The sequence below is a fragment of the Drosophila busckii genome, chromosome 2R, assembly GCF_011750605.1.
Source record: "Drosophila busckii strain San Diego stock center, stock number 13000-0081.31 chromosome 2R, ASM1175060v1, whole genome shotgun sequence".
NCBI classification, from domain to species: Eukaryota; Metazoa; Arthropoda; class Insecta; order Diptera; family Drosophilidae; genus Drosophila; species Drosophila busckii.
Genome location: NC_046605.1, coordinates 15,888,078 through 15,901,499, shown reverse-complemented (window position 1 = coordinate 15,901,499; position 13,422 = coordinate 15,888,078). Strand labels below are relative to the sequence as shown.

Here is a 13,422-nt window from a genome sequence, read left to right as displayed (position 1 = left end):
TTTGAAAGAAAATTGCGAGCTCCCAGGCCCAACAAAAAGCAAGACAAGACTACAAATGTGTGAGCGGCAATTCCCAAAAGTTTTGCTCTGTATATGTGTGTGTGTGAATGTGTCTGTTTGTGTGAGAGAGAAACAGACGGCGCATATCAAACTGTTGATGGTTTGTTGCTTCTTTATTTGCCTCGTTTCGTGTCGTTTCGTTTTGTTTTGTTTGTTGCTATATTTGGCCATTTTTGTCCTTAACATCGTTGTTGGCATTGCCATTGTTATGCTTTTGTCTTATGGCTGCTGTCAGACGCGACAGTCACACACACACATGGGCGCGCCCAAAATGTTACTGTGTGCGTGTGTGTGTGAATTTTGTAACGCTGGGGCCCGAAGTTAATTAAAATATACAAGCTCTGGCATTTGCTTGAATAAAATGTGAACTGTTGAAAGGCATTGGCACGCTTTTAGTCAGATTAGCCAAAGTGTGTGTCACAAATAGACGCGTGTGTATGCGTGTGTGTCGCTATTTCGGTCTCCTATCTTAATTTCATCTGTCAGTATTGTATTTGATTTTCGGTTTGCTAGCCCAAATGTCAAGGTCAAGCCAACAAGCCAGCGCATTTTACATAATTTATGCACAGCAATAACAACTTGGATATGCCATGGCTAAATATTACGCTAAAAAGAAAACATATACACACACACACATTTTAAAAACCAATTTCCCACGGGGCGTATGCGCAACATAAATTTTGCGGCCAACAGTTTGCTCATCAGCATAAAAGGCCAGCTGACTAGAGTACTCTAGTATGTTGGAATGTAAGTTATCTGAAAAGACAAGTTAGCAAAAATGCTTAAAACTTTTGTGGCCCCTTTGAGTTTTGCACTAGAGAAATGTAAAATATTTTGCTACAAGTGAGTGGCAGCTTCAACGTCATTTACATATCAAATATGCATGTGTGCATGTGTGTGTGTGTGTGTGTGTGGGCAGTTATTCCAAGAATACACTAAAATCAGTTGCAAACATTTACTTGCTTATGGCTTAGCTTACGAAATTTTCCTTTCAATTAAGTTGATTTAATTATGGGGCTTTCAATAAATTTACGCAATTTATTTTGTGGCTAAAAGCAAATTGATGTCATAACAGCCACAGCTGCTGGGCGTATCAATTTAAAAGTTATGCATTGGTTAGCAGTTTGCTGGCAGGCACTGTAACTAAAGATGCAGCTTATTGAGTTACACACAAAGCAATTGCTGCGGGCCAAGCGTTGCTTTGCACACATGCGCCACCTAGCGGCTATTTTTATATATGCTTACGCCCATCAGCAGCAGCAGCAGCAGCAACAACAGGAAAACACAAAAGAAAATTTCATATATTTATATAATAATAAAACAGCAAAACAAAGTCGCTGCCAAAAGACAGCAAAAAGTTGTCTATGCGTGTGAGTGTGTGCGTGTGTGTGTAGGTGTGGCGAAAAATAATTTCGGCAAATGGCAGAAATTGAAAATATGCTAAAATTATTGTAGGCTCGAGGTTGCGATCAAAGCGACAGCGACAGCAACGACGGATGTGCTAAGAGCCAGGTAGTCCTAAAATAATAAAGCAGCAGACAAATTTTCATAGCATACATTCGAGCATAAAATTTAATAAAAACCTCATTAGACTGCCGCAGAGCAGGAAAAGCAGCAAGCAGCTGCACGGCAGCAGAAGAAAATGATGACAGCTTAGTCGGGGGCCAAAAGCATAATATTTATTTATATATATGCATGCATATAAATGACAACGCGCCGTATACGCAATTTGTCCAGAAGCAAACGACAGAGCGACAGGCATAACAACAATGAATGTTGAAAATAAATTCAATTCAATTTTTGACACAAGACTCGAGAAAGCGGCAAGGGGTTCGGACGGTTCGGTTCGGTTCGGTTCGGTTGTGTAGCAAATGAAGGCCCATCAATTTGCTAGTTGTCATTTATAAGAATTTTGCCTGCTTGGCTTTGTTTTATGCATTCGCCCGCGTTCTCTTTGCTATTTACGATTGAAATATGCATGAGGCGTGGGTGCGACGTTAAGACGCGAGAGTTTTATGTAGCAAGCCAGAGCATCCCTTTGGCTCCAGCTCCAGCTCCAGCTCCAGCACCAGCACCAGCTCCAGCTCCAGCACCAGCACCAGCTCCTGTTTATGTGCGCCACATAAAACTATCAATTTATTGCTGCAAAATCGTTGCGCGCTGTTTCCTTTTGCTGGCGCTTCCTTTAGCTTCCTGCAGACGACGACGCCCGCACACACACACACACACACATACGCATGCAACGGACTTGCATATGTATTGCACTCGTTTCGTGGGTTTTGTTATTATTGTTGGCAGCATTTTAGGCGCCATGCCGACGAGACAACAGGCGTTTCAGCTTTCGGAGTGGGCGACCAACAACAACAGCAGCAGCAGCAGATAATATAAAATAAAATAATAATAAAGGGAGCCAGCAAGAGAGAGAGAGAGAGCAAAAAAACAAAAAAAAAAGGTTTTCTCGGTCGAACTTTGTTACAAGCGAAAAAAGAAATTTGTTCAACTTTATTTTTGTGGCGAAATTCGCGCAGCTGCCTTTGCTGCTTGCATTACGTACACGCCAAGTGTTGCGCTCTCGCTCGCACTTACGCTCCAACGCCACTACGCACTGTGTGATGACGCTGACAAAAATAGCATTTGCTTTTTGGCTAAAGCAAACTTCACTTCACGCCCGCTCCCTTTTTGGTTGAACTCTCTGTTAGCTTCGACTCTCAGCGGCGACTTGGCAACAGCCAAATCCTTTTTATGCTTTTGATTTTTTGACACTCGACGTGTTGTTGTGCACAGTTTTCCTCCTTGTTGTTTGTTTGTCATGTTTGTTTTTGTTGCCGTTGCCATCTCCGTTGCCATTGCTGTTGCTGTTGCTGCTGCTGTTGAGTGTCTTAGTGTCAACATGCGTTGACTCTTTGCAGCTTATTTGCTGGCTGGCTTATGCCAGCAGCAGCAGCAGCAGCAGCAGCACTGCCAAAGTAACAGGATGTATCAATTTGGGTACAGTTGTGTTTCAGTCTCCTAAGCGCATTACATTATTGACTACAAATCTCTATGCAAATTTGGCTAAAAGCAATAAACATAATAGATAAGCAAGCTCTAGTCAAAGTCTAGTTGGAGTTGAGCATTGAAATTTGCTGCTTCTGGCATAGAAAATTTCATCAAATATATCGGTGCTGTTATAACAAATACACTGCTATGATTAAGTTATAAATTTTTATATTTTATTTCAATTTAATTTATTTGACTTGAGTAATCGTATGAAGCTTTGAGCCTAAACATAATTTTGTGAGCAATAAAAAATATAAATCAATTACAATTAATTTCCTCAATAAATATTTGATATGAAAGTTATGCTTGACTTTTATTTTAAAAGCTACAAGTAGGAGCTCAAAACAAATAAAATCTTAGCTTATTATGTTTATTTATTCTTAAAATATTATGGATCAATAACATTCATATAATATAAATAATGTTTTTGCTTGAAATTCACTACAACTAAATTTAGTAAATTGCTTAATAATGTAAATTATTTAAGCAACAGCTAAAGCTGCGTATACTTTATTTAGAAGTAACTAATACTCTCTGTGTACTTGCTGCATAGTTTCAGTTTAGTTTCAAAACATTTTATTGCATCGACAACAAGCCGCACACACACTCAACTTACCTCTGCTGCAAATAAATGCACGTGTGTGTGTGTGTGTTTGTGTTTTTGTGTGTGGCAACTTGTGTGCGCTTAGTTCGATTTATTGTAACAACGATAAGCAGCGAAGCAGCAACAAAAACAACAACAACAACAGACCAGCGCAAAAATCAATTTAAAGTTCAATAGCCTCGCTTGGCCCAAAAAAAAAACGTGGAGAATACTAGAATATAGAAAAGTGAGCAAATAGAAGAGAAAGAAAAGGGCGCCAAAGCCAACAACAGCAACAACAACAACAAAAAGAGAAAAGCGCAACCGAAATTTGCAGTCATGTTACAAGTTGCAACTTGTTGGCCACCCCCAAAACGCCCACTCTAGAGCGCGTGTGTGTGTGTGTGTGTTGGTTGCATGTGAAATTAAGTTCAAAGCAGCAAATGTGGGTTGACAACAACGGCAACTGGCGCTGACGCTGACGCTGACGCTGGCACTGGCGCTGACTTGACTTGTCTTTTCTTGTCATTTGCCTTGACTCGACTTGAGTTAAGTTGACTGCAATGTAATTGGCACAACAACAAAAGCAGCAACTATGAATAAAACTACAAATCAGTCTTGTATAATAAGCCGTTACAGTTGCTCATAAAACTAATGGCCAAAAATAGTAGTAAGCGCTCTGTTTTTTGCTGTTGCTGGCCAACACTGCGTATGCTTTATATACAAATTGCATGTAACTGTGTTTGTGCAACTGCAAACGTGTCCAAGTAGCTATTGATGCAATTAAATGCGACAACGGCAACCGCGAAGCGCATTGATAAATGGCAATCGGTAACGGCGTCACTGTCATCAACATCATTCAACTTCAATGGCTCGAGGCTCCTCACAGTGGGATGCGAGAGCTGCGTAGCTGGATAGCAAGCACACTTCAAAATGCAAATGGCTCTTTGGCACGCCAAACCGAATAAGCCAAGCGAGCTTGGGGGGTGGGGGTGGTTGGGGTGGCGTCTAATGTGCCCAACGAGGCATTCACGTTGCGTCGCCATTTTCAACACTTGTGCTTGTGTAGAGTATTAAATTATAAGCAGATTTATGCCAGAGCAAAATAAAAGGGACAATAAATATTTATTTTAAATATTTTTAAGCGAAAGTGTAAGGCCACACTTTAATTTTTTAATTGTAAATACTTGTCAAACAGCAAATTCCAAACTCCTAAGCAGGCTATAATTAGTTCGTTTTAAATTATTAATTTAATTAAATATATAATGCGCATAAATTCTTATGCACAAAGCAAGCTTAACAGCTACTTAAAATGAAATGCATAAGACATCTATAATTCATTCCTTTTTTATTACAAGTAACTGAACAAATAAAAAGGTTTGACATCAATTAAAAAATATAGATAAAGTTACTAAAATGGCAAATGTTTACACTTACTCTTTATAAAAACTTGTGGCAAACACTTTCATATTAAAATCGTTAACAATAAGCTCAACTCGCAGCACCGCAGCAAGAATGAAACTCAAAACGAATCGACAAACTTTAATCAAAGAGTATTTGGTATTTGTCGTTTGCTCTGTTGCCTTTGCTGCTTTGCACCTGACTGACGACAATTGATTTCATGCTGACAGCAGACACAATTGAGAACATGCAACTTCATTTGGCAGACAAACAAATGGCAACAACAACAACAGTCACATGCAGAACAACAGACGACTCGGAAGTGCCTCCATCTCTGATGGGGCTGGAGCGTGAGTGGGAGATGGTGCGAACAATTGAGTGTCAAGTTGCATTGCTTTTATTACTTTGTTGTTGTTGTTGCTCTGCTCTGCATTAATGTGCAGCAAAGATGATTCAGCATAAAATATGCAAATGGCACTGCTTGCATTCGCATTCGCATTCGCATTCGCATTCGCATTCGCATTCTCATCAACGCCGCTGACAACTTGAGCGGCATTCCGAAGTTTATATGCGACAGGCGCTGAAGGGCAACCACTTGGCTTTGCCCCCGCTATTTATAAAGAACACAGCGCACATTATTGAATGAATGAAAATTGCAAGCTCGGCAAAAGCTTGTGAGTCGTATTACGTTCATAGTAGCTGCAACTTAGGCAACTAACTTTATGCAAGTTATGCAACAATAATAATTACATGGTTAAGAATAAGCTATAGAGTGTGTAATTAAATAATTACTAAATTAATAACACTCTAAGTTTCGAATTTTAAAAGAGAGTTATGCTTAACTTTTATAGAAATTGAAGACGAGATAGAAAAAACAATTGTAAAGGGCCTAACGTTTTTGGTTAAAGTATTACAAGCTCAACAATTTCTATTAGCAGCAATACAGTAAACACGCTATAAAGTGAACAAGATTTTTGTGTGAATTGATAGCCGATGATTACAAATTGATTGTACACTCTATAAAATGAGCACACACAAAATTAATTGTTGATAAAAGAATCAATTACTTTTTATACAAAATAACAATTAAACTATAATAGCCTGCTCTTGCATTATTTAGCTATTTATTAGTTATTAATGTACAACCAATGATATAATAAAATATTTAGCTCTGTTAACTGTCATATTAATGACATTTAAAGCCATTAACAGTGTTTAAATTTGCTGCACAGCAATTTGTGCACTTGTTACACCAAAAATCTGTTTTACCCAAACAAAAAGAAAAAGAAAATGATGCTTGGCTGCACAAGAAGCTGTTGAAACAAATGAATTTCAATAAATTTGTTGTATGGCAGCCAAAAATACTGATAGACTTGCTGAAAATTTCGCTGTATACAAAGTATACAAACTGAGCGGGGCAAACAAAAAGTGCACTTGGTATAAAAATAGCGATGCAATGTGGCAAAAACGAGCGCGAAAAAGCGAGCAGAGCAGAGAAAGGTGGATGAGGCAAGCGGCGATGAACGCGATGAAAATCTATACGAGTAACTTCAACAAATCTCAATACGCAAACAGCAGCAACAACAGCGACACACACACACACACACACACACGTTGAAACTAAACCGGAGGCGCCAACATGTCCTACAAGTGATTTATTTTTATGTATTTGTTTGCAGAGAGCGAGCAAAAAAAAAGGAAGAAGACAAGCTCAAAGTAAAATGCCACAAAAAAAAAAGAAAAGTTGTGTATGTTGTTGTTGTTGTTGTTGTTGTTGTTGTTGCAAGTGCAGGCGGCTTGGTTGGCCTACGAGTCTGCCTGGCAGCAGTAAAAATAGTAAACTAGCAAACGTGCAACTATTTATAACAGCAGGACGCTAGGACTAAGGACGCGACGCCAGTGGGTCACACACACACACGAACACACACATACGCAACGATTGAGTTTTATATGCGGGTGTCGTTGTTGCAACTTGCAACCATTTAGACGCAAATCATGGCGGACATTAGCGTGCGCCAAAAGTTTTGTGCGCAAGTTGAACGATTTATGTGAAAAGTTCTTACCTGAAATGCAGTAACGGTTAGTCAAGTCGGGCTGGGCTGGAGCTGGAGCTGTATGTTGGGGGGGGGGGTCTGGTCACATTATGCAAAAATTATTTGACTTACTGTACAAATCTGTTATTCGTTCTCTTTGCTTGCAGAATGTCCCACCGCGATGGATGGCATGGAACGCTTCGCCTGCCCCACACCCGATCTACAGGGTCGCTATCGCTGCATAGACGATCATGTGCTGTGCGACGGCTTCATCGATTGCCCCGAGGGCGAGGATGAGGACAGAAGATCTTGCATGTTCTACAAAACGGTAAGCAGAGCCAGATCAGCGAATAGTAGAGTATTGAGTACTTCAGTATCGCATACTTGAGTAACGAATCCTAGAGCAGCAACTAACAGAGAATTGCATACTTGAGAATCGAATGCTAGAGTACTGAATACTACAGTATATCAAATATCAAGTATCGCATACCAAAGTACCCAAAACTTGAGTATTGAATACTTGAGTATAGTATACTTGAGCAACGAGTCCTCGAGTATTGAAAAATTGACGTTTTGTTGATGATTAACACTTTTCATTTTTATTTGAGAATCGAATGCTAGAGTATTGACTACTATAGTATCAAATACTTGAGTATCGCATACCAAAGTACCCAAAACTTGAGTATTGAATACTTGAGCAACGAGTCCTAGAGTATTGAATAATTGACGATTTGTTTATGATTAACACTTTTTATTTTTATTTATTTCTATTGCAGACGAAGGCTCATTTGGATGTGTTAGCAGATGCGTTACTGCGCTGGGCGCGAGGGCGTTAAACACAGCACACAAATACAAACAAAGACACTCACACATACATACACAGTTACATACACACATACACACACACACACCTAGAGAACCCACGTTAAACATAAATTACAATTAGTTTTACGCTCTATATATATTTAAACTGCGAACGTGCAAAACCTATTACGTTTAAACATGGCCAGGCACACACACACACACACTTACTCATACTTATATATAAATACTTTTCCAAAAAAACAAAAACCACCCCGCCTGTCGTCAAAAGCCCTAAGAACATATATACAAGTTAATAGTTTGTGGCTATTGAACTATCGAAAGTAAATTCGAGGGTATGATTTAATTATTACACAATTATTAATTAAACAATATGTAAGCCAAAAGCTTAAGCATATTTAAATGCCGCCATTTTTGATTTGATTCGATGTTCAGTTGTTTGATTTTGAATATTATATAAAAAGCATATATGAAACAAAACTAAAGTATTCAGAAATTATCTATTGATTAAAGCTATGTATATTGATATATGCAGACAATGTGTATGTATATATATTTCGTGTACATTACTTTAACTTTACGTGTACTATTCAAGTTTAAAGTGTTAATATTAAATAAAAAGAAAAATTAAAAGAATTCAAGAAATCAAAAATGCGTGAAGCGTTGAGCAAAAGTGCAGAAGCGAAGCAAAGAAAGAATTATATATACATATAAAAAAAAATTAAGAAGCCAATAAATAATATATATATATAATATATATATATATATATATATACTGATATATATAGTAAATATATACACATAACAAATAAATATACAATTACAAATTGAAATAGGTTTTATTGCAATGATAATGCTGATAAATTAGGAATGCCACACTGATAAAACTGATAACTAAACAGACGAAGTAGTTCTACGCGTGTATGGAATGATAAATATATATACATTACTTATACTATACATAAACTAATAACAGCAAGAAAGCAAAAACAAAAACAAAAACAATGAAGGTATAACATTTAGATAAACAAAAAGACTTGACTTGATTAAATTTCAGTTAACAATTATTTGACTTCAGCATATAGTTTTCGATTTTCAATATTTGTATATACGTATGTCACTTTTGTTATGATTTGCATGAGTTCTCATATATGTAGATACTTTGCTTTGTTTTATTTATTTTTTGATTTCCATATATATTTAAATATATATATATATACATGTATATGAAACAGTTCTCATGGAAATGGCAGCTATTTGTAGTTAAGAACAATTTATTTAAAATCAAGTATATATATTTAACTAACAATGGACTTATAAATATATATATATATATATATACATATGTGTATGTATAAAGAATACAAATTTAAAACTTATACAATACGCGCATTAACAGCCTGTAAAAAAAAGAACATTAACAACTACTTTATTGCCAATTTTATTTAGTTACTTGCTTAGTTTGCTCTTTGATTTGTCCAAACATAAAAAAACGAAAAGCGTTACAACCGTTGACTGTGCTGAAAGCAGCAAAAGAAATGAAATAAAATGTTGAAAGCAGAAATTTTGAATATAACTTATATTCTATTATTGTTATTATGCATACAGAGTTCCAACCAAACAATCATTTATGATAACAATCAAGTAAATTTTGAAAAAGTAATAAAATCTCTAAAAAAAAAATATAAAAAAATGTTTAAGCGGTTGTGTATGCATTAAAGCAAACAGTTAAACAGTTAATCAAACCTAAGCAAGAACAGGCTTAATTTAATATAATTTGTTTAATACTTTTGTTTTCGATTTCTTTTTAATGTATAACGAATGAAATGAAAAACATATGAAATTGCGAGCAATAAAATTTCATATCTTATATACAGTACGTATAAACGATTTATCGATAAGTTTTTGTTTAATTCTTTTGATTTTTTTTACGTCTATGTATATTCGTATTTAATATATTTAATAATGTATATGTGCTGGCACACAGCTCAAATGCGCTAAGAAATGCAATAACAAATATAATAACTAATCCCTTGAGCACTCGGTCTGCTGCGATAATAACGATCTTCGTTATACTGCTCCTTGCCCTCCCCCCTACTCACAATTATAATTTTGATACTTAACTATGTGTTATCTACTTATTGTTTTATAATAAATAACTGCAAAATAACCCACCTTTAAATATAAAACAAAACAAATAAGCGAATAAATATTAACAAATTAAACAATTTCTATAACTCTACGTAAATTAAATGCATACACGCAAAAAAAAATGTGTGTACAAATTTAAGAATAACGATCTACAGTATATGCATGTTATCCTTGCAAAACAAAATGCACAAAAACCCCAAAAAAAAAAAAAAAACAACCTTAAATTAATCTAAGCGCACTAAGGTTTACTCCGTTATGAAAGCCGTAAACAAATCAATATAAACCAAAATGCAGAGCGACAGACAGTTTAAAGTAAAACTAAAGTTTTAAAGTGACAATTTTTGAACGCAGATTTGAGATGAAAAGAAAATGAAATATACATATACATCTATTTTTGGCCTATTTTTCTATTAACAAAACCTACAAAGCAACCAAAACAAAAAGGAAAATCAAAAATGAAAACAATTTTTAAACAAATATTAAAAACAGTTTTATAGACAAATAGTACGTTTTTCTTAAACTCAACTATATTCCAATTAGTTTGGTGTGCGTTGTTTGTAAATAAGCATAATTAACTTTTTTCACAACTTTTATTATTTGTGTTTCGTATATTAACGAAGATCGTTTTCAAAAAAAAAACAAAATATATGTATGTATATGCATTTCGTTACCTTCACAACAGTATTGTGTGTAAAAACTTGTAAATAAATATGTATTATTGAATATTTACGTATAAAATATATATTTTATTTGCATTATGTGGCATAATTTTAAAATAATAATCCAAACTTATGTTAAGCCTAGCGAAGAAAACCAAAAGCAGAACCCACAAAATAAAAATTAAAGTATAATTGTTAAATGTTTGAAGGCATACACACAGACACACACACACACACTCACACACATACATATACAACATAATTAATAAGTATATAGTACACACACACACAGACATACAAAACATGCCGTCAATATACCATGAGAGCAAGCAAAGAATATATTTAAACACTACTTGTATTTATTTGTATTTGTATATTTAACAACATGAAAATCAAAACCAAACGAATCTTTGAATTAACTTTAATTCTAGTAAGTAGCAATATGGCCTAACCGGCCAATTGTGAAATTGTTTTTTTTTTCGTAATGCAACTTAATAAACTAATTAATGTAAAGTATTAAATTTCATATTTACATGCTAATTTTTTTGAACAATTTGTCTCTACAATTCTATTTAATGTACATAAGTTTACTATATTACGTTAAATGATTATTATTTTTAAAGTGCTCCTCATTTCTAGCATAATTCTAATTAACTTATCATTTACTGTTTATCAATTAACTATATAAATATAATTAATACATTATATAAACGTATAATATCTAATATAGAAGCAACAAAAAAAAGCAAACAAAAAAAAACTATACATGCAACAAAAACAAAGAAAAAAACAAATACACAATTTAATATACACTGAAAACTACAAACACATGCGTTTCTCATTTACACAACATTTACAGTTACAGCTACAGATTAATACTACGACGAACTGCAAATCAAATGCAAAAGACATATCAACAACTTTTGTATGTGATGCATAGCATACTTTTGAGAGTCAATTTTCAATCCGTATGCCGTGTGGCTGCAGTTTCGTTATGTTTCTGATCTACAACACAGCAAACAAGAACTAAACACAGTACACGGCTGACACTGACAGTAAGTTTTAATTGAATGCTATAAATTTCCAACATTTTTGTTTGTATTGCCAACATAATGAAGCAGCAGCAGCAATAGTTTGACAAACAGTTTGAAGTGGCACTTCAAGTCTCAAAGTTATTTCAAAAGTCAGTCTACCACACAGCAGGCAGCATAACAAGTCACACAAAGGCTGTCCGCACTTATGTTTGGTACACTTGTAGCTTGAGAAAAAAACAACGTTCAACAGGCTGTTTGAAAAAGAATATGCGTAAATTACTAGTTAAATAAACTAAAATATGCTATAAATAGAAATGTAAGTTAATTAAAACTTTGCTTGACGTCAGTTATAGTTGAAGAAGGTTAGAGTATGGTTGAAGTAGTTGGTCCTTTGGAGCGTTGTCAACATAGCAAGCAGCTGGCTTTTCGGGCTTTGATGAACAAAAATTGGACAATTTCGAATGCAGACAGTTACACAGGCAGTTGGTCAAAGAGAAGCAGAAGCATAAGTAGTTTGACAAGTATTTTAAACAACGTTAAAATTTAAAATTTAAATCATATTTAGCAAAGAAAACTATAAATGTTAAATGTGTGTTGTAGTAAGCAGCCAAATGGCAAATTCAAGTTAATTAGACTTAGTTACAAATACAATTTTGCTGAGCACTAAGCCCAAAAAAACATATATAACAAATATATACATATATTTATTCAAATTCAAAATAAACGTATAAATGTTAAGTGTCTATGAGCAGCTTATTTAGCGTTTAAGTCCAGCCTGTTGAATAGCAAATAACTCGACCAGCAGCGCTCTATTCAAAGCTTTGGAGGCTTGCATGTATAGCAAACTTAACGTAACGTAACGTAACCGTAATCCTCTATATATCCTATTTACTATATATTGCATTGCTGGCGCTCCGTGCTAAAGTGTCCTTCAATACGCATCAGGTGTTGTGCTTCATTGATTCGTGGTCGCTTTTTTCACTTACTCTAAATCCCAAAAACAAAACTTGCAACCAAAAAGCGACACTCAATGCACACAGCACAGAGCCACTGATGCAATTCAATGCCACTTTGTACATCTGCACAATTCATCGCCAACAATGTGAGCAATTTTCCAAACCCAAAATTCCATTGAAACCAACTTTAAACAATTGCTAAATAAGTGATAGCAAAGCCAAATAGCTTTGCATGCAAGTAGCTTTAAATAGACTGCAAAGTTGACAAGCTACGGTGACGTTAGAGTTGAATATAAAATAGAAAATTGAATTAAATTCGCTTAGAGCGGCAGCAAGTAGAGAACTTTTGATGCAGTTGCATTGAGAATTGAGGCAGCAGAGCTGAAACTTTGCTTGGAGAAAAAAATTGTTGCAGCTTAAGCTGAAGACGAGGCTGCAATAGTCGCAAATATAATTATCGTTCATACTATGAGCGATTCATTTGCGCTTTGTATATTTGCTTCATTAGCTTCGTTTTTGTCTTTAGCTGCACCACAGCGCTCATTATGTTTGCAGCTTAACAATTTACTAAATATTTTATACACCTAATTATGTGAAATTAAAAGTTTTTCGTTGAGTCAGTTTAGCTTACATAAATGCCAAAACATATGAGTGCCAAATACTAAAGTTTTTTAATTTAATTTC

At 35.1% G+C, this 13,422-nt stretch overlaps 1 protein-coding gene across 1 annotated transcript in view; it reads left to right on the top strand.

Moving 5' to 3' along the window:
- LOC108596842 overlaps window positions 1–8,343 on the top strand; it is a 32,074-nt gene extending 23,731 nt beyond the window's left edge. Inside the window, exons 2-3 of the mRNA XM_017982971.1 lie at window positions 7,284–7,444; window positions 7,893–8,343. Of these exons, the coding sequence (XP_017838460.1) occupies window positions 7,284–7,444; window positions 7,893–7,952 (221 nt within the window). The 3' untranslated portion in view covers window positions 7,953–8,343. The remainder of the gene's footprint in view (window positions 1–7,283; window positions 7,445–7,892) is intronic.
- The last annotated feature ends 5,079 nt before the right edge of the window (window positions 8,344–13,422 follow it).